Source organism: Moschus berezovskii, chromosome X (genome assembly GCF_049115385.1).
Source record: "Moschus berezovskii isolate FMDL1 chromosome X, NW_MosBer_1.0, whole genome shotgun sequence".
Classification (NCBI taxonomy): domain Eukaryota; kingdom Metazoa; phylum Chordata; class Mammalia; order Artiodactyla; family Moschidae; genus Moschus; species Moschus berezovskii.
The window spans coordinates 98,328,531-98,349,762 of NC_142488.1; the positions used below are offsets into that span (position 1 = coordinate 98,328,531).

At 38.9% G+C, this 21,232-nt stretch overlaps 2 protein-coding genes across 4 annotated transcripts in view; one reads left to right on the forward strand and one right to left on the reverse strand.

The window, feature by feature from the left end:
* Positions 1–1,534: 1,534 nt before the first annotated feature.
* On the reverse strand, positions 1,535–9,581 carry PSMD10 (proteasome 26S subunit, non-ATPase 10). Its single transcript, XM_055438441.2, has 5 exons — positions 9,366–9,581; positions 6,938–7,036; positions 6,065–6,211; positions 5,798–5,964; positions 1,535–3,163 (listed from the first exon to the last, which is right to left on the reverse strand). Exons 1-5 carry the CDS (start codon positions 9,579–9,581, stop codon positions 3,010–3,012), a joined length of 783 nt encoding a protein of 260 aa, XP_055294416.1. The 3' UTR covers positions 1,535–3,009.
* The window catches only part of ATG4A (autophagy related 4A cysteine peptidase), an 87,316-nt gene continuing 73,224 nt past the window's right edge, over positions 7,141–21,232 (forward strand). For all 3 annotated transcript variants that reach the window (XM_055438021.2, XM_055438019.2, XM_055438020.2), the window contains exons 1-2: positions 7,141–7,177; positions 9,614–9,787. In XM_055438021.2, the coding sequence (XP_055293996.2) occupies positions 7,156–7,177; positions 9,614–9,787 (196 nt within the window). In that variant the 5' untranslated portion in view covers positions 7,141–7,155. The remainder of the gene's footprint in view (positions 7,178–9,613; positions 9,788–21,232) is intronic.

A 21,232-nucleotide genomic window follows, 5' to 3' on the forward strand; every position in this document is an offset into this window, starting at 1 on the left:
GAGGCGGAAAGAAAATGAATCATTTTCTTTCAGGATCAGGATCCAGGAAATCTAGTGTTGTTTGTAGTTCTAGCTCTTGGTGTTAGATCATCTGTAAAATGGAGATGATTTCTGCCCTCTTAATGGCTACAATGGAGAATGGATGTAAAAATTTATAAAGTGTGGTATTCTACTTTTGGAGAACCTATGTCTGATTAATTGATTCAGTATTTTTTTCTTTCTACTGGGGATTCCTTTTAATTAAACTTTGTATTTTGTATTGGAGTTTACCTAATTAACAATGTAGTGATAGTTTCAGATGGACAGCAAAGGGACTCAGCCACACATATACATGTATCCATTCTCCCCCAAACTCCCTTCCCATCCAGGCTGCCACATAACATCGGGTGGAGTTCCCTGTCCTATACAGTAGGTCCTTGTTAGTTATCCATTTAAAATATAGCAGTGTGTACATGTGTGCATTTTCAGTCACTCAGCCATGTCCGACTCTTTTGCAACTCCATGAACTGCAGCCTGCCAGGCTCCTCTCCTCCATGGGATTCTCCAGGCAAGAATACTGGAGTGGGGTTGATGTGCTCTTCTCCAGGGGATCTTCCCAACCCAGGGATTGAACCCACGTCTCCTGCATTGCAGGTGGATATTTTTGAGCCATCAGGGAAGTAGTGTCCATCCAAAACTCCCTAACTATCCCTTCTTCCCATCCTTCCCCTCAACCAGGTATTCTTAACCTTTTCAGAAGTCATACATCCCTTTGAGAATCTGACGAAAGCTACAGAACCCTCTTGCCAGAAAAATGCACATTAAAATGTCTGCATTCAATTTTAAGCAGTCAGTACAACTGTGAAGTTACAGTCATACACCTCAAAGTGAGGAGCTCCCATACTATATCAAACTTGCTAACAGAAGAATCTGGGGGCTTGATTGTATAAAAGGATATGGAAACAAAAAGCAGAAGACACTGCCATATAATGAATTCAGTGTAGTTGGTATAGTTACATAGGGAAATCAAAACACTAGGGTCAACTCAATTGTTAAGTCTGAGATTATAAAGTAAAATGTACAATTATCTTGAATCTCAAAGAACCACACTAATATCGCAGACTCCCTCCAATAAATAGGAATGTAATTTTTCCACACTTTTGTTTATCTATTATTTCCATATTGTATTCTCAGTTAAGCTCTACAATTAAAATTGTCATCTTTCCTGAGTTCATTTTGAATGTAACTATAAAACCTGCTGAACTTGAATCAGCTTCATCTCTATTGGGTTTCCTATAGGGAACATCAAACAATCTGATCAATATCTGAGGCCATCAATACCCTCAGTTTTAGTGATGGAAATGTCAAGCCACTTCATTTAAAATGCCAATAGGGAGTTCCCTGGTAGTCCAATGCTTAAGACTCCACAGTTCCAATGCAGGGGATACAGGTTGGATCCCTGGTCAGGGAACTAAGCTCCCACGTGTCACATGATACAGGCAAAAAAATAAAATGGAATAAAATGCCAAAGGCCTGCAAATTACATGAGGCTTGGTTCCATCTGTATTGTTTATTAAAGAATTAAGACGAGTTTTCTTTTACATTCATAAAACCTACTACCTCAGACAAAAAGACTCAGCACTTATGAATACTTTCAGTCCTAACAGGTTCTATTAGGTACAACTTGACTCTGTGATCATGCTAAAAAACATCAGAAAGAAATTATTTCCCATCATCAATTATATCCCTCGCATTCAATAAACAAAGTCTAGTTCTATAAGAATATGCTTCCCTGATTAATAACTGTAAAGCTCAGCACTCAAAATACTTATGTAAAAGGGTTTGCATATCAACAACATTTGTGTTTACAAAACTCATTTTAGACACCAGTCATTAAGTTTCTGACCCCAAATTAACTGAAGGTTGTGGACTCACTTGGATTACTTATTTCAAGCAATATTTGCAGCATAAAATTCAAATAAAAATAATTAAAAGAGTCACTTGGAGTTCACTAGATTTTATGGCTAGTAATCATTTAAAATGTTTCCCTAAATTGAGATCAAGTTTATACTTATTTTCTTTTGCTCCAATTTAATTAGCAATTCAGAAGATTTTTACATATTTTAGCTGCAGTTCAAGCTTCACTAATTTTACTGACTTTAGAGCTACCAAAAATTAAGAAAGTATCTTTATAAAGCCTTTAAAGGCTTAAGTGAGCATCTAACTGATTTGAAAGAAGAATCAGGAAATTCAGCATTTTATTTTTTTAGCTGCTGAAATACAAATCAAAATTCATTTTTGTTACACATCATGGTAACAAACTTGACATTCTTTTCAATATGGTGTGATTTAATATAGGTACTTTAAAATTTTCTTTTTAAAAACAATATATTTTACTTTGGAGGGGAACAGCTCATTAAAAAAGACACTGGTACCCAAGTTATTATATTTTATTATTTTAGTGTTTATGAATGCCAAACGTGGACAGCATCCCCGAACCGAAAACTTGGTCCTCACAAGATATAAGTATTCCTCCGATAACAAAATCAAATTAAACCGTACTGTCGGAAAAAACAGAAATATGTGGCATAGGCTTCTAAGTGATCTTGAAAAACAAGTTATGATGTTTCAACTGTATGGAGGAACATTCTAGAATCTACCTAGAAACATCTGGCAAAACAATTGGCCTGGTGCTACTGGGGTTGTTCTGCCTCAAAGGGGATAGAGGGTGCATGATAGGGTGCTTAAGATTCACAACAGCCACAGAATCACTTGCACAGAGTTAACCAAAATGTAATACAGAATAATATAAAAGAGTAGAACAACGTCAACAGTTATTCAACGCCTGGAAAGCAAGTTGTAAGCTAAGAACAAATAACTCGGCAGGAACAATAGTAAACATGTTTATAAGACTTGGGAGATGAAAAAACTTCGTCATTCATAGATGATGTCTTGTGCACAAGTACATTAGTTACCAGTACATTAGGGGACAGCCACAAAACAAACAAAGTAAGACTAAATCCAAGCTGCTTAGCTTTCTACCATTCTCTTGAGTATTAAACCCAGCCCACCTTTGGCCACTTGCAGAGGTGTTTTTTCTTCTTTATTCTCAATGTAAATGCTTGCTCCTTGGGACACCAGCAATTTTGCTTCTTCCACTCTCTCTTCATCACAGGCTAAGTGTCTGAAATCAAGGACCACAGAGATTGATTAATCATTTCCAATTCTATGTAATGGTGAGGAGTTCCTGACAGGTAGTCTAAACTGCATATGGTCATGTGATGTTCGAAAGTTATTTAATCTTGAAAGGAAAAATCTATTTCCATGGAGGAGAGTGTTTATAAGTTAAAATTCAGTGGAATATAGCTTTATAATCTCGGATCATAAATAATAATTCTGACCCTACTACAACAAAAGTGATCTAAATGCCAGCCTAAGGAACAATGCCCTCATTTTATGGAGATTAGTAGGTTACACCAAACACATACAATAATTCTGTGTTAGAATTTAGAAAAACCTCTATACATAATCTGCTAATAGCAACTTGTGTGGCTTAAATATTGGAAAACCAGTCTATAAAAATTTGTATATCATCTGATTGTTATAGGCGCTTTGTAGGTTCTGTTCTGTTCTGTCGCTCAGTCGTGTCCGACTCTTTGCGACCCCATGGACTGTAGCCTACCAGGCTTCTCCGTCCATGGGATTCTCCAGGCAAGAATACTGGAGTGGGTTACCATTTCCTTCTCCAGGGGATCTTCCCGACCCAGGGATCGAACCCGGGTCTCCCGCATTAGAGGCAGATGCTTTAACCTCTGAGCCACCAGGGAAGCCCAATCACCATTTTACAGTTGAAATTGTGACAGAGGTTAAAGTCTTTGTATATGATGATGACATGGCTGAGCAGTAAGCTGGGCGGGGGTCGGGGTGGGGACCTTGTGAGGCACTTAATAGTTTACCGGGTAGAGCACTATACACTTAACATGTTATTTTATTTAACCTTAGGGAGGAAGGAATTTTACATATCTCATATTACAGATAAGAAAATTAGACTCAGGAAAGTTAAGTAACTTCTCCAAGTTATTTAATACAAGTAATTAATATAGCTGTTAAGTGGCTGAGTTTGGATAGGGCAAATAGCATCTAACTATTCCTTAATCTTTGGCTCTTCCCAGGACCCAACACTTCCTGTGACTCCTAAATTTCCTCCATGCCACCCTCCCTTTCTTATTTGGAAAAAAGGGCTAGAACATGCATGTTTTTCTAAATAAAGCCACTCAGAACTACAGAGAAAAATTTTAAAACAAAGAGTTAAGAAAACAATACTTTAAAGAAAACTGAATCTTACTCTGGACTAAAAAGAAGACTCATAGATTTTCTGGTTCAAAAAAGTCACCATTTAATAAGGAACAAAAGTGGCCAAGTACTGTAGAAGAAATATCAAGGTAGAGGATGGCTTCAGGTCACACATAATCAATGCCAGATGCATTTGAGTTAAATGAAAAACAGTAACTAAACCAAATCAATGCAATTATTTTTGTAAAACAGCAATAAAATACAGGTGACTTAAGTGTACATAGTATAATAAGTGTTAGTCACTCAGTTGTGTCTGACTCTTTGTGACCCTGTGGACTATAGCCCGCCATGCTCCTCTGTCCATGGGATTTCCCAGGCAAGAATACTGGAGTGAGTAGTCATTCCCTTCTCCAGGTGATCTTCCTGACCCAGGGATTGAACCTGGGTCTCCTGCTTTCTAGGCAGATTCTTTACCATCTAGGCCACCAGGAAGCCCCAAAATACAGGTGAATATTTATCTAACTTCAGGGTGAGGAAGCACTTTCTAGCTAGGAGGGAAGATTAATAGATTTGACTATATAGAAGTTGAAAACTTCTGTTATTTCAAAAAAAGTAAAATTTAAAGACAAACTGGGAAAAATATTTTCAACTAGCATGGAAGAAGGTTACTATTTGTACTATGTCAAGGGTGTGCAAACGAATCAGTAAAAATGATTTTCCAAAAGGAAACAGAGAAAGGGATATAGAAAGCGGTAATTTAGAGAAGAAATATAGTCATAGGCACTAAAAATGTTTTGCTTCCTTGATAGTAAGAAAATGCAAGTTATAACTCTGAAACAGCATTTTTCCTATAAGAAAGGGATATTTTTCGTGTTGGAGTGGGGTAATCGGCATTCTCAAACTGCTGTTGGGAGGAGGCAATAATACAACCCCTCTGGAAGTAATTTGGGAATACATAGCAACTGTTTTAAAATGTGTATCTGTTGACCCAGCAATTCTAGTTCTACACTAAGATACTAATCAGCAATACTGCCAAAGGTTTTCGTATAAAGTTTGATCAATGTAGCATTATTTATAATAATGGAAAACTCAAAAAAGCTTAAATATACAGTAATAGAGGAATTGTTAAATTCTGGCACATCCATAAAATAGTGTTGTCTATAGGCATTCAAAATCATTTTAGAAATATTAACACTGGAAAATGCTTACAGTATGAGGTGAAAAGCACAAGATACAAAACTACATACATAATATGGTTCCGATTTTACAAAAAAAAGCATATGTAAAGTATGCATATTTACATATAAAAGACAGGGAAGAAATACATTAAAATGTTATCAGTGGTTATTTCCGGGTGGCAAGATGATAGGCACTTTGAATTTTTATCTTTATACTTTTGTGTACTTTCAAATTTTTTTGGCCATAAACATGTATTATAAGCAGAATTTTAAAAAATGATGTCTAAGAATTAGTGCAAGAGGGCTAATGTCAGGTAGAATACAAATGACTGCTACTCATCACTTACAGAGGAGTGTTACCCTCAGTGTCTTGGATGTTTGTGGAAGCTTTGTAGTACAGAAGAATATGAATCATCTTCAAGTTACCCTTGGCTGCTGCCCGGTGCATTGCTGTGGCCTCATAATGGTCCTTAGCGTCTGGATTAGCTCCGCCTTCCAGTAACATGACAGCAATCTGGGAAGATGTAAAAGAAAACAATGCAGATATCTATTAATGTTTGTGTTTGCGTAGAGGTTTAGAACTCAACAGAAGAAGCCTAGGAAGGGAACCCTACCTCATGCCTGTTTTTGGAAGCTGCATAATGTAGGGGAGTACAGCCATTTTGGTTGACAGCATTCACTTGAGCACCTTTTCCCAGAAGGGCTTTGACAATCTCATCTCGGCCAGCGGAAGCAGCAATATGAAGAGGAGACCAACCTGCCTATAAAAGAGGTGGACGGAACACAAACCAGGCAGAAAAATCACAGGGATTAATGCTAACATTAAGACAGGGTTTACAGAGCTGTGTATGAATGGTGTTAAAAATATATATTCTTTCTCTTTCCCTCATTAAGCACTGCAGGATATTTGGAAACCAGATACATACAAAAGAAAAGCATCCATAATTCTGTAACATGGAGACCACCTAAGTCTAACTCTAATGTGTTTTTAAATAGGGATCGTAGGATATCAAGCTCCGTTGAGTCGTATTTTCCACAATTTCCACTTATCATTATGTTGTAAGAATTTTTCTTTCATTCTTTGGAATCATAACTTTATTGGCTGCAAACTATTATGTGGATATACATACTGTACTCAACTGTTCCTCCATTATTTTTCTTTTTTTGCCATTATGAATATTACTTCATCAAGCATCCTTGAAAAGGAACCTGCTTACAAAAAGTTTTCACCCTTATTCTTCAGAAAGTGAAAGTGAAAGTCACTCAGTTGAGTTCAACTCTTACCTTAAATTACAGGCTATGAGAGGCAAAATGAACATTCTGAAATAATGCAACCACCAGTCCTGTATTTGGTCACTGGCGCCATGCTGCAACTTCCTAGTCATAAAGGTTAAAATTTGTTTGTGACTTTAATTCTAGGGCTTCAGTAAACACCAGTCTGGACTCTAAAGATAACAGGGAATTTATCAACTCTGCTTAGTACTCACATCATCTTTATCATTCACTGGCACTCCAAGTTGCAGCAAGAATTCAACAATTTCTGTATGTCCAGCTGAGCATGCCCAATGCAACGCTGTTCTGCTGTCCTACCCGGGAAACAGAGAAGCAGTAAGATCAACATTCTTGAAAAGAAATAGAAGAACTAAGACAAGAAAGCAGAACATATTAATCCTGAGCCAGTGAACATACGGTTTGGAAACAAGAAATGGAGAGGACTGGATCCTCAGGTAGGTAACCTTAAACTATATTACTTATATAAGAGAGCCTAAGGTTTTCAGTTCAGTTCAGTTCAGTTCAGTCGCTCAGTCGTGTCCGACTCTCAGGTTTTAGTACCATGCAGACAATACATTGATGAATGTAGGCAATTCTGGGTGGAACAGACCCAAGAAAGCAATAGAGCAAAAAACTTACTTCAGTGCTTTGGCCGAAATAGAGCTTTGGCTATGTACATATTTTTATGTCAGGAATGTGCTAAAAATTTTATGTCTATCAGCTCCTGTAATCCCCATGATCCTATATAGTATATATTATCCCCATTTTACAGATCAGGGAACTAAGATTCCTCAAGGTAAGCAACTTGTCCAAGGTCACACAGCTAGTAAATGGTGAAGTTAGGATACAAGCCCAAATTTTCTAGATGCTCTAGAAAGAACAAGTGAATCTTATGGAAAGGAAATGTTCATAAAACTAGTTGAGAATCCCTATATAGCCATTTTAAAAACATACCACACGCAGAATTAGAAAGCAACATTATTTAAGAAAAAATAAGCTAGAAAAGTTAGTCATGTTTCTCAAAAAAGAATTTCTTGCTCTTATTTTTTTTTGCACTGACTGCTATATTTCTTAGCTCTGTGTAAAAGAAAACAGTCTTATAAGCTTTATTACAAAAATTTCAAACTCATATAAAAATAGGCCAATCTCCTACATTGTACAAATGTTTTCTAATATTTGCTTCATCTGTTTTTTTTCCTTAAAGAGATTTTAAAAAACAAATCTTAAATATCATGACTTTTCATCCCTAAATATTTGAGTGTCTAAAAAGCACTTTGTTGTTGTTTAGTCAGTTTAGTCGGTAAGTCCTGTCCAACTCTTTTGTGACCCCATGGACTGTAGCCTGCCAGACTCCTTTGTCCATGGGATTTCCCAGGCAAGAATACTGGGTTGCCATTTCCTTCTCCAAAAATATACTTTACTACATAGCTATCACACTGATTAAAATTAACTCTAACTCCTTTATAACATCAAATACCCAGTCTGTATTCAGATTTCCCCAACAGTACCCCAAATGTCTTTCTGCAGTTAGCTTGTTTTCAATCGGGATCCATACAAGGTCCACAAGCTCCAACAGTTGTTTCTTAAGTCTTTTGATCCTGTATAGTTTCTCCCTTTTTTATGCCACTGACTTGATGAAGAATGGTTAGAAGTATTAAATCTTAATTTAATTTTGTTAAATTAAATCTAAAGTATTAAACATTATCAGACCAAACTAAAGGCAAACTAGGCAAAGAGATTTTTCAGGTTGAGCAACAAAGGAAAGTTCCAGAAAAGTCTCCTGATTTCTAATTCTCTTCCCAAAGACACAAAATGGAGATTTTTAATTATGTGACACTATCTTGCTAGTGCTTAGCACGGTGCCTGTCAAACAGGAAGCAATCTATAAATGTTTGTTGGCTTACTGAGGGCACCATAAATCTTTCTAGAAACTCAGGGTGAATGCATGAGGGTTCTTTCAGTAGGAGAGCAGAAAGAAACATTTCCCAAGGTTCACTCTCTTTTGTTTCGCTTCTGCCTAAACTGCCCATTTACCCTCCAGGGAAACCTCACTCATTCTTCAAGATACAGTCAATCTTCCCTCCTTTGCAACGTCTTTAGGGTTACAACATTCGGCTTTCCTAAGGCAGATTTAAATCAGGTCCTTCCATGATATGTTCTGAAAGCACCACGTCAACTTCTCTCCCGAAGAATACCACAATTAGAAAAGGACATATGATTTGGGATTATTTTATCCACGTAACTGCCTGACACAGAAGAGGCGTTCAGTTACACATGTTGCCTCGAATAAAATAACTAATAAAAGCAAAGAAATCCATTTCAAAAATCCAAAAACTTTCCTTCTCACAGATGCCTCAAAGATTGGGCATTTCTGAGAAATGAGCTAAACGTTCTAGAAATATCCAAAATACTGCGAGCTAAGTACCGGGCCAAAGGGGGAGGGGGGGAAACACTGGCAGTTTGCGGGGCTAGATCGGGCCGCTCTACCCCGAGTCCTGAGGTGACCCAGGGGTAAGGATGGGGAGGCGCGGGCGGGAATCCCGCCCTCTCGGAACCGGCCTCCCCCTGGTCTGGGCAGGGCTGTGCAGCCACGTTGTCTCCGCCGCCACCGCCGCCTGCGGAGAGGGTCCAGCGCTGCTTTACCTGGTCAGTCCTAGTGGCCAGGGACTTATCCGCCAGGATCCTCTCCTTTAACTCCTCCAGCTTCCCGCTGTAGGCCAGGTTGCAGACCATTAGGTTAGACACACACCCCTCCATTGCGCTTTCCCAGGATCTCGGTGCAGCCAGATCCACCACCTCCGCACTTCGCAGGCTCCGAGAGCCAATCAAAAGAGCCCGTAGAGCTCCACCAATCACCATCCTCTCTTCTTCCTTTGCTTTTCCCATTGCAGGGTGCCTCTGGGAGTTGCAGTCTGAGCGCAGTTCCGGACGGGGAGGCGCCTTCGCCACTCTCCCCGACTCTGCCCCTAGCGGCGCGGAACTACGAGTCCCAGGGTCCCTTGCGGCCACCGTAGGCAAGTGGCCGGTGGAATTGGCCCAGGATGACAGCTGGAGAATGGAGTCAGGTATGGGGAGCGGCTTCGTGTAGAACCCGGGTGGGTGGTCGCTGTTGGGGCACTAAGTCGGTGACGCGAAATGGGTGCGGGGTCATGGCAAGAGAGTTATGGGAGCCAAAAAGTCCTGCCCTGGGGCCCTGACCTGCAGTGGTAAGCGGAAGGGAAAACGGTAGCAACTGAGTATTACCTCCTGAGCTCAAACCAGTGCCTGTGGCCACCCTCCCCATCGCTCCTGCCACTGCCAAAGGATTGGAAGGAAGTAGGGGTTAATTATGCTGACATTTAGGTGGAGTGGCATTAGGGCAGAATTCTGCCACAACAGTGATAGCATATGACACTAAGGTGATGTGCCAGGGTGATGCCAAAGGCAGGGTGTGATGCCATAGGAGCCACTTGATATCTAAGAGATCTCACGGAGTCCATGGCGTGCTGACATAACAACTTGAGTGTCATCTTGACACTGTCTATAGTGTTGGCTCTTTAATATCACGATAATAAAGGTGACATCAAAATTTTGCTAGATTATTAAACTAATACTTTCTATTTATGGGAGTCCTAAATAGTGCCGCAGCAGAAGAGATGCACAGCTTATCCTTTATAGGGGATACCAGACTGGCATCATACCACAGCTAAGTTATGATAAGAATATACTCAAGAAAGAGACTGATTATATTTACCCTGTTACGGTGTAGAACAGGGCTTGGCAACTCTTCTGTGAAGAACTACATAGTAAATATCTTTAGACTTTGTGAGTCAAAAGGCAAAATTATAGGATCTATACTAAGGACAGGCTTCCCTGGTGGCTCAGATGGTAAAGAATCTGCCTGGAATGCAGGAGACCGTGGTTAGATCCCTGGGTCAGGAAGATCCCGTGGAGAAGGGAGTGGCTACCCATTTCAGTATTTTTGCCTCCAGAGTTCCCCGGACATGGGGTTACAAAGAGTCGGACAGGACTGAGCGACTAATATACTAAGGGCATTATGCCAAAACTAGGTAATGGTAACAATACAATCAAGAAGGAGACTGATTATATTTATCCTGTAATAGTGTAGAACAGGGTTCTGTAAAGAACCAGATAGTAAATATTTTAGGCTCTGTGGGCCAAAAAACAAAATGGAGGATAATGTGTAGGTACTTATATGAGAAAGGAGAAAACAAATTTCAGCAAATGTTTATTGATAAAATTCAAAATAATAATAACTGAGCATTTATTTTAGGTAATACAGGACAACTAATGAGAATAATGGAATTCTTTTGGGGGGATAACATTTTGTTTATTTGGGGCTAATAGTATTCTCTGTTATCGAAATAGTTTCAAATGCTCATGTTAATGCTCATCTATAATGAGATTTTACACATTTCATCTTTATAAATGTATTTTCACATAGATAGGTATGAATGCACAAACATATTCTTGTTATTTTTTAGTTAAATTTCAGAATAGTGTGAGGTTTGTGGAAAAGTTGGAAAGATAATGCAGAATTCCTGTGTACCGCTCACCCAGTTTCCCCTACTCTTCCTTTCCTATTTTTAATAACTTTATTAGGATATATTTTTCATATCATAAAATTCACCCAATTCAAGTGTATAGTTCAATATTTTTAGTAACTTTACTGAATGATGCAACTATAATCATAATGTTTTAGAACATTTTCTGCTGTGCTGCTGCTGTGAAGTCGCTTCAGTCGTGTCCAACTCTGTGCGACCCCATAGATGATAGCCCACCAGGCTCCTCTGTCCCTGGGATTCTCCAGGCAAGAACACTTGAGTGGGTTGCCATTTCCTTCCCCCATAAATCCCTCATTCTCATTTATTTACAATTAATCCTCATTCGCTCTCCCAACTCCAACCACTGATCTATTTTCTGTCTCTATAAATTTGCATATTCTGGACATTTCATCTGAATTGTTTTTTATTTATTTATCTTAATTGGAGGCTAATTACATTATTGTATTGTTTTTGCCATATATTGACATGAATCTGCCCCGGGTGTACATGTGTTCCCCATCTTGAACCCCCTCCCACCTCCCTCCCCATCCCCTCCCTCTGGTTCATCCCAGTACACCAACCCTGAGCATCCTGTATCATGCATCGAACCTGGACTGGTGATTCGTTTCACATATGATAATATACATGTTTCAATGCCATTCTCCCAAATCATCCCACCCTCGTCCTCTCCCACAGAGTCCAAAAGACTGTTCTATACATCCGTGTCTCTTTTGCTGTCTCATATACAGGGTTGTCATTATCATCTTTCTAAATTCCATATATATGCATTAGTATACTGTATTGGTGTTTATCTTTCTGGCTTACTTCACTCTGTATAATGGGCTCCAGTTTCATCCACCTCATTAGAACTGATTCAAATGTATTCATTTTAATGGCTGAGTAATACTCCATTTCATTTCCACGGGGATGGTCTTGGTCCCTGTCTCCTGTACAATGTCACGAACCTCCATCCAGAGTTCATCAGGCACTCTATCTATCAGATCTAGTCCCTTAAATCTATTTCTCACTTCCACTGTATAATCATAAGGGATTTTATTTAGGTCATATCTGAATGGTCTAGTGGTTTTCCCTACTTTCTTCAATTTAAGTCTGAATTTGGCAATAAGAAGTTCATGATCTGAGCCACAGTCAGCTACTGGTCTTGTTTTTGCTGACTGTATAGAGCTTCTCCATCTTTGGCTGCAAAGAATATAATCAATCTGATTTCGGTGTTGACCATCTGGTGGTGTCCATGTGTAGAGTCTTCTCTTGTGTTGTTGGAAGAGGGTGTTTGCTATGACCAGTGCGTTCTCTTGGCAAAACTCTATTAGCCTTTGCCCTGCTTCATTCCGTGCTCCAAGGACAAATTTGCCTGTTACTCCAGGTGTTTCTTGACTTCCTACTTTTGCATTCCAGTCCCCTATAATGAAAAGGACATCTTTTTTGGGTGTTAGTTCTAAAAGGTCTTCTAGGTCTTCATAGAACCTTTCAACTTCAGCTTCTTCAGTGTTACTGGTTCGGGCACAGGCCTGGATTACTGTAATATTGAATGGTTTGCCTTGGAAACGAGCAGAGATCATTCTATCATTTTTAAGATTACATCCAAGTACTGCATTTCGGACTCTTTTGTTGACCATGATGGCTACTCCATTTCTTCTAAGGGATTCCTGCCCACAGTAGTAAATATAATGGTAATCTGAGTTAATGATGGAAAAGAAATGCAAAAAAGCAAAATGGCTGTCTGAGGAGGCCTTACAAATAGCTGTGAAAAGAAGAGAAGTGAAAAGCAAAGGAGAAAAGGAAAGATATAAGCATCTGAACGCAGAGTTCCAAAGAATAGCAAGGAGAGATAAGAAAGCCTTCCTCAGTGATCAATGCAAAGAAATAGAGGAAAACAACAGAATAGGAAAAACAAGAGATCTCTTCAAGAAAATTAGAGATTCCAAGGGAACATTTCATGCAAAGATGGGCTCAATAAAGGACAGAAATGGTATGGACCTAACAGAAGCAGAAGATATTAAGAAGAGGTGGCAAGAATACACAGAAGAACTGTGCAAAAAAGATCTTCACAACCAAGATAGTCACGATAACGTGATCACTGACCTAGAGCCAGAGAACCTGGAATGTGAAGTCAAGTGGGCCTTAGAAAGCATCACTGCGAACAAAGCTAGTGGAGGTGATGGAATTCCAGTTGAGCTATTTCAAATCTTGAAAGATGATGCTGTGAAAGTGCTGCACTCAATATGCCAGCAAATTTGGAAAACTCAGCAGTGGCCTCAGGACTGGAAAAGGTCAGTCTTCATTCCAATCCCAAAGAAAGGCAATGCCAAAGAATGCTCAAACTACCGCACCATTGCACTCATCTCACACGCTAGTAAAGTCATGCTCAAAATTCTCCAAGCCAGGCTTCAGCAATATGTGAACTGTGAACTCCGTGATGTTCAAGCAGGTTTTAGAAAAGGCAGAGGCACTAGAGATCAAATTGCCAACATCCGCTGGATCATGGAGAAAGCAAGAGAGTTCCAGAAAAATATCTATTTCTGCATTATTGACTATGCCAAAGCCTTTGACTGTGTGAATCACAATAAACTGTGGAACATTCTGAAAGAGATGGGAATCCCAGACCACCTGACGTGCCCCTTGAGAAACCTGTATGCAGGTCAGGAAGCAACAGTCAGAACTGTACATGGAACAACAGACTGGTTCCAAATAGGAAAAGGAGGACATCAAGGGTGTATAGGTCATCCTGCTTATTTAACTTCTATGCAGAGTACATCACGAGGAAATCTGGGATGGAAGAAGCACAAGCTGGAATCAAGATTGCTGGGAGAAATATCAATAACCTCAGATATGCAGATGACACCACCCTTATGGCAGAAAGTGAAGAGGAACTCAAAAGCCTCTTGATGAAAGTGAAAGAGGAGGGTGAAAAGGTTGGCTTGATGCTCAACATTCAGAAGACAAAGATCATGGCATCTGGTCCCAACACTTCATGTGAAATAGATGGAAAAACAGTGGAAACAGTGTCAGACTTTATTTTTTTGGGCTTCAAAATCACTACGGATGCTGATTGCAGCCATGAAATTAAAAGACGCTTACTCCTTGGAAGGAAAGTTATGACCAACCTTGATAGTATATTAAAAAGCAGAGACATTACTTTGCCAACCAAGGTCCGTCTAGTCAAGGCTATGGTTTTTCCCATGGTCATGTATGGATGTGAGAGTTGGACTGTGAAGAAAGCTGATCGCTGAAGGATTGATGCTTTTGAACTATGGTGCTGGAGAAGACTCTTGAGAGTCCCTTGGACTGCAAGGAGACCCAACCGGTCCATTCTAAAGGAGATCAGTCCTGGGTGTTCATTGGAAGGACTTATGCTGAAGCTGAAACTCCAGTACTTTGGCCACCTCATGCGATGAGTTGACTCACTGGAAAAGACTCTGATGCTGGGAGGGGTTGGGGGCTGGAGGAGAAGGGGATGACAGAGAATGAGATGGCTGGATGGCATCACCAACTCGATGGACATGAGTTTGAGTGAACTCCGGGAGTTGGTGATGGACAGGGAGGCCTGGCGTGCTGTGATTCATGGAGTCGTAAAGAGTCAGACATGACTGAGCGACTGAACTGAACGGAACTGAATACTCCATTGTGTATATGTACCACAGCTTTCTTATCCATTCGTCTGCAGATGAACATCTAGGTTGCTTCCGTGTCCTGGCTATTATAAACAGTGCTGCCATGAACATTAGGGTACACCTGTCTCTTTCAATTCTGGTTTCCTCAGTGTGCCTGCCCAGGAGTGCGATTGCTGGATCATATGGCAGTTCTATTTCCAGTTTTTAAGAAATCTCCACACTGTTCTCCATAGTGGCTGTACTAGTTTGCATTCCCACCAACAGTGTAAGAGGGTTCCCTTCTCTCCACACCCTCTCCAGCGTTTATTGCTTGTAGACTTTTGGATAGCAGCCATTGTAACTGGTGTGAAATGGTACCTCATTATGGTTTTGGTTTGCATTTCTCTGATTATGAGTGATTTTGAGGATCTTTTCATGTGTTTGTTAGCCATCTGTATGTCTTCTTTGGAGAAATGTCTGTTTAGTTCTTTGGCCCATTTTTTGATTGGGTCGTTTATTTTGCTGGAATTGAGCTGCAGGAGTTGCTTGTATATTTTTGAGATTAATCCTTTGTCAGTTGGTTCATTTGCTTTTATTTTCTCCCATTCTGAAGGCTGTCTTTTCACCTTGCTTATAGTTTCCTTTGCTGTGCAGAAGCTTTTAATTTTAATTAGGTTCCATTTGTTTATTTTTGCTTTTATTTCCAATATTCTGGGAGGTGGGTCATGGAGGATCCTGCTGTGATTTATGTCAGAGAGTGTTTTGCCCATGTTCTCCTCTAGGAGTTTTATAGTTTCTGGTCTTACATTTAGATCGTTAATCCATTTTGAGTTTATTTTTGTGTATGGTGTTAGGGAGTGTTCTAGTTTCATTCTTTTACATGTGGTTGACTCATCTGAATTAAATCAAGTAAGATGTGGTCTTTTGTGCCTGGCTTCTTTCACTTAGCATATTTTTGAGGTTCCTCCATATTGTAGCATGTACCAGTACTTCATTAATTTTTATTGCCAAATAGTATTCCATTATATGGCTATAACTCATTCTGTCTGTCTACTTACTAGACACGTAGGTTGTTTCCAGTTTTTGGCTATTATGAATAATGCCACTGAGGACGTTGGTGTGAAAGTCTGTGTGGACAAATGTTTTCATTTTCTTTGATAGGAACATAAGGGTGGAATGACTGGATCATATGGCAGATTTATCTTAAACTTTATAAGAAACTACAAAACTATTTTCCAAAGCAGCAGCACTGTTTTGCATTTCTGCTGGCAATGTATGAGGGTTTCTGTTTCTCTACTTCCTCATCTACATTTGTTATTGTCTGTTTTTTTGTTTTAGCCATTCTGAGTAGATGTGAAATGATATATCTTTGTGGTTATAATTTGTACTTCCTTAAAGATTAATGATGATGAGCATGTTTTCATTTACATATTAAAACATACATACCTCTTTTCCATTTTTAGATTGAATTATTGTCTTTACTGACTTTTTATTGTTGAATTGTGAGAATTATTTATATATTGTGGATACAAGTCACTGTAAATACATGGTATGTGGATATTTTGTCCCACTCTGTTACTTGTCTTTTCATTTTCTTAATGATGTCTTTTGAAGTGCAAAAAATTAAAATTTTGATGAGATCTAATTTATCCATTTTTTTTCTTTTATGAGATGTGCTTTTGGTGTTGTACACTTTTAAAAACTCTACAATTTATTGTTATTAATATTTTACAGGTGTGTTACCATCACCACAGTATTATTTGAAACATTTCCATTACCCCAGAAAGAAACCTCGTGCCTCTTTTCACTTACACCCCTTATCCACTCACAGGCCTGGGCAACCACTAATTAATTGTTTGTCTCTATGGATTTTCATTTGGGGGGATTTCATATAAATAGAATCATACAATGTGTATGAATCATACAAAAATCTTTTGTGTTTAGCTTCTTTTTAAAATTTATTTATTTAAAAAGTTTATTTATTTTTACTTTACATTATTGTATTGGTTTTGCCATACATTGACATGTATCCGCCCCAGGTGTACATGTGTTCCCCATCTTGAACCCCCCCCTCCCACCTCCCTCCCCATATCATCCCTCTGGGTCATCCCAAAACTTAGCATAAGGTTTCTGAAGGTTTTCCAAATTGTAGTATGTATTAATACTTCATTTTAATGGTTAAATAATATTCTGCTATATGGCTTTCCATATTTCACTTATCCATTCATCAGTTGGTTGGCTTCTGCCTTTTGGTTATTATAAATAATGCTTCTATAAACATTCTTGTACATATTTCTGTGCAGATATATGCTTTCATTTCTCTTGATACCTATCTAGGAGTAGAATTGCTGGGCCATATGGAATTCTATGTTTAAATTTGTGAGGAACTGCCAGAATTTACCAAAGTGGCTGTATATTTTCTCCTCCCATTAGCAATGTATATTCTCCTCCACATCTTTACCAACACTTGTTAATGTCTATTTTTTTATTACAGCCATTCTAGTGCGTGCAAAGTGGTATCTCATTGTGATTTTGTTGTTTTGATTTGTAACAGCATGGAAAGTATATAAAGCATATTGGCATCACTTATGATTCAAATAGTGTTAACTGTTGAAATGACTTTCCTACTGTATAAGTTTCACATATAAATGCTCTTTTGTCTTGTACTTTAGGTTGAATTAATTAAGAAACATTATCAAGTCTGGAGCAAAAGTTAATGTCCAGGGCCATTTGGTGTTTGTTATTAGTGGGTGAAGGCAATTCTTCCAACAGGTGAAAAAATGAAAAAGTCTTTCATACCTTCCTTACCATAAGGAAAATACAAACTGGACCTAATTTGACTTGCCAGATGTAGCTTGCTAATGGCTGGTGTATAGTGAAAGTGTCCTGTATTTAGTAGGTGTTCAATAAATATCCAGTTGATTTCAGAGGTGCAGCAGGCCTGTTGTGTGGTACACACAAAGGATTGGGTATAGTAACATTTTACTGTAATAATACATCAAGAAATTGGATTTGATTGCCAGAAACAGCTGGAGACAAACTCCAAGTGCCCCTACTACTGACTGACTTGTTTGGGTAACCTTTTATAGATGGTATGTTGTGCTTTTAAATTATTTGATATGACTGGGTGGTTAACTTTCAATTCTGAATCCCTTAAGGACAAGGGTAAGGTATTCTTTCACTTTTTGAAAGCTGCAAGACAAATAGATCTCTAAGGGAGAAGATGTCTTCTGTTTTGTTACTGTCTCCAAGTATGGAGGAACAGTGTGGTTACTGTTTGTTTCTCAAGAGTCAAAGGGGGGCCCTGTTAGGGATGGACTCCCTTGCTACTTGTGCAATTGAATATTTCCTTTTCTACTGGTTATCTAGAGTCTAGGTCCTGGAACAAGCCAAATCCATCATCTGGACTTCAAGAATAATATTTACAGATCACATGTGTCAGGTATTGCGCTTTTCTCATTTAGTCTTTCACAATAACCCTTTGAGGGAGTTTCCATTATTCCAGAGTCCCCACCTTTAAACAAAAAAAAAAGGAGAATACAGGCACAGAGAAGCAAAATTTCACGTTTGAGGTCACACAGCTTGGCAAAGGTTGGAGCTAAAATGGTAATCCAGTGCTATTCTACACTAAAACCCTAGTAGCACTTGACCACTGCAACCTACTGCTCATACTGCTGAAGATAAAATTATGTGTAAATGAAAACCTCAGATAATGCAATACTAATTCCTGTCAGAGCTCTTTGGACTGTAACACTACCTATGATTGTGGGGAAATGACGTGTTTTTCATTCTCTAGAGCAACACTGTCCAACAGAACTTTTTGTGATGATGGAAAAGTTCTATATCTAAGCTATTCTGATATGGTAGCCATTAGTCACACTGAACACTTGAAATGTATCTGGGAACTACATTTTAAATTTGATTTTAATTTTTAAAAATTTAAATAGCTTCATATGGCTAGTGGTTATCATTTTGTATTCAAGGAGGGAGAGGCAGGTTTTCCCTATTTGCTCCTTTCTAATTATCACTAAACATTTTACCCAGTGCAAATATTCTTTCCCTAGCACAGCTGGAAATGAATATATTCTGTAGTGAAACAAACTTGAGGACATCCTACACAGGGAGTACACAAATCAATTAACTGTATGACAGTCGTAGGAATAGGTTCTGGCTTATCCCATTATGAAACTTCTTTATTCCCACCACTTACTAGATAAATTTTGAACAACTAGCCTGAAGACACTTTGCAAATGATTTTTTCATTGTTTGCAGAATATTTTCATTGTTTGTTTATGTGACTAATTACGAGCTATTCATAATAGCCAGTTGGCTGGTTTAAGATGAGACATTTTAATCTGTGGCTCTAATAATTTTTAGCACATGTTTTAATCCTACAGATAAAAATGATCTTGGTATTGTATGTCACTGGCCTATGCAAATTCTTTCCCATTCAAAATCTCTCTTCGTAAAACTGCATGTTGTTATAGGCTATTATTATAAAACATTTTATTTACTTGCTCCTTGGGTTTTAGCTTCCACACTCTTGTTTTCTGAGTTATTTGCTTCATAAGTGGTTTATTTCTTAACTTATGATACATAATGAAGGATTCCCAAGAAGTTGCAAAAACAGTACAGAAATGCTCCACATACTCTTCATCCTGTTTAGCCCAATCATTGCATTTTACATAATTATACTACAATATAAAAAACTAGGAAACTAACACTGGAATGTTGTGTATGTACAGGTCTATGTTATTTTATCACTTGTGTAGATTTGTACAACCATGATTGTAACCAAGATGTAGAAATATTCCTTCACTAGAAAGCTACCCCTTCATAGGCACACCTAACACCCCCATCATCCATAACCCCTGCCAAATATGAATTTGTTTTCCTACTCTATAATTTTGACTTTTTGAGAATTTTATGTAAATGAAGTCATAAAGAATGTGATTTTTTCCAATTTTTTCTGCTTTGTTCAATGACCTTGTGATCATTGAACAAAGAATGTTCAATGATGATGTGATCTATCCAAGTTGATACATGTGTCAATAGTATGTTCTTTTTTGTTTGTGAGGAGTGTTTCATGCTATGGATATATTAGAGTTTGTTTAACCATTCACCTAATTAGGGACATTTTGGTTGTTTCCATTTTGGGGCTGTTACAGATAAAACTATTATAAACATCTGAGTATAGAATTTGTGTAGACATAATTTTCCAGGGGGCTTCCCCGGAGTTTCAGCAGTAAAGAATGCACCTGTAATGCAGGAAACTCTGGTATGATGCCTGGGTTGGGAAGGTCCCCTGAAGGAGGACACAACAACCCATTCCAGCATTCTTGCCTGGAGAATTCCATGGACAAAGGAGCCTGGCGGGCTACAGTTCATAATGTCGCAAAGAGTGCAACACGACTGAAGTGACTTTAGCACGTACAACTTTCAAGTATCCTTGCCTGGATAATCCCATGGACAGAGGAACCTGGCGGGCTATAGTCCATGGAGTTGCAAAGAGTCAGACACCACTGAGCAACTGAGCACAGCTTTCATCTGTCTGAGATATATGCCCAAGAAAGTTGTTTCTGGGTTCTATGGTAAGTGTGGGCATATCTAGTGGCTCAGTGGTAAAGAATCTGCCTGCAATGCAGGAGCCACAGTAGATACAGGTTTGATCCCTGGGTTGGGAAAGTCCCCTGCAGAAGGGCAAGGCAACCCACTCCACTATTCTTGCCTGGAGAATCCCCATGGACAGAGGAGCCTCAAGGGCTACAGTCCATAGTGTTGCAAAGAGTCCAATATGACTGAAGTGACTTAGCACGCATGCATGTGGCAAGTGTATGTTTAGTTTTTAAACAAACTTTTCCAGAGTGGCTGTATAGCATTTTACACTCCCATCAGTATATGAGAGATCTGGTTTCTTTTCATCCTTGCCACTGCAGTCATTGTTTTTTATTTTATCCATTCTTGCATAGTGATATTGTTGCAGTCAAAATCTTGGTTTTCTCTGCCAACCAAAGCCAAATAAAAAAATCTGAAGAGTTTGGAGGAAATAGAAAGACGACTTTAATCCTCAACTGGCAGAGGGGAGATACAGCAGGCTCATGCCTTAAGAACTGTGCCCCCCTCCTTCCATGAGGAGTCTAGGGGCTTATATAAGATGAAGGTTTGCAGTCAGGGCTTGGCGATGAGGAACAAAGGTATAAGGCTCTTATATTCTTCTTCCATAGTCAACAAAAGAGTTTGAAATGCAGTACTTGGATGCAGTCTCAAAAACGACAGAATGATCTCTGTTCGTTTCCAAGGCAATCCATTCAATGTCACGGTAATCCAAGTCTATGCCCTGACCGGTAACACTGAA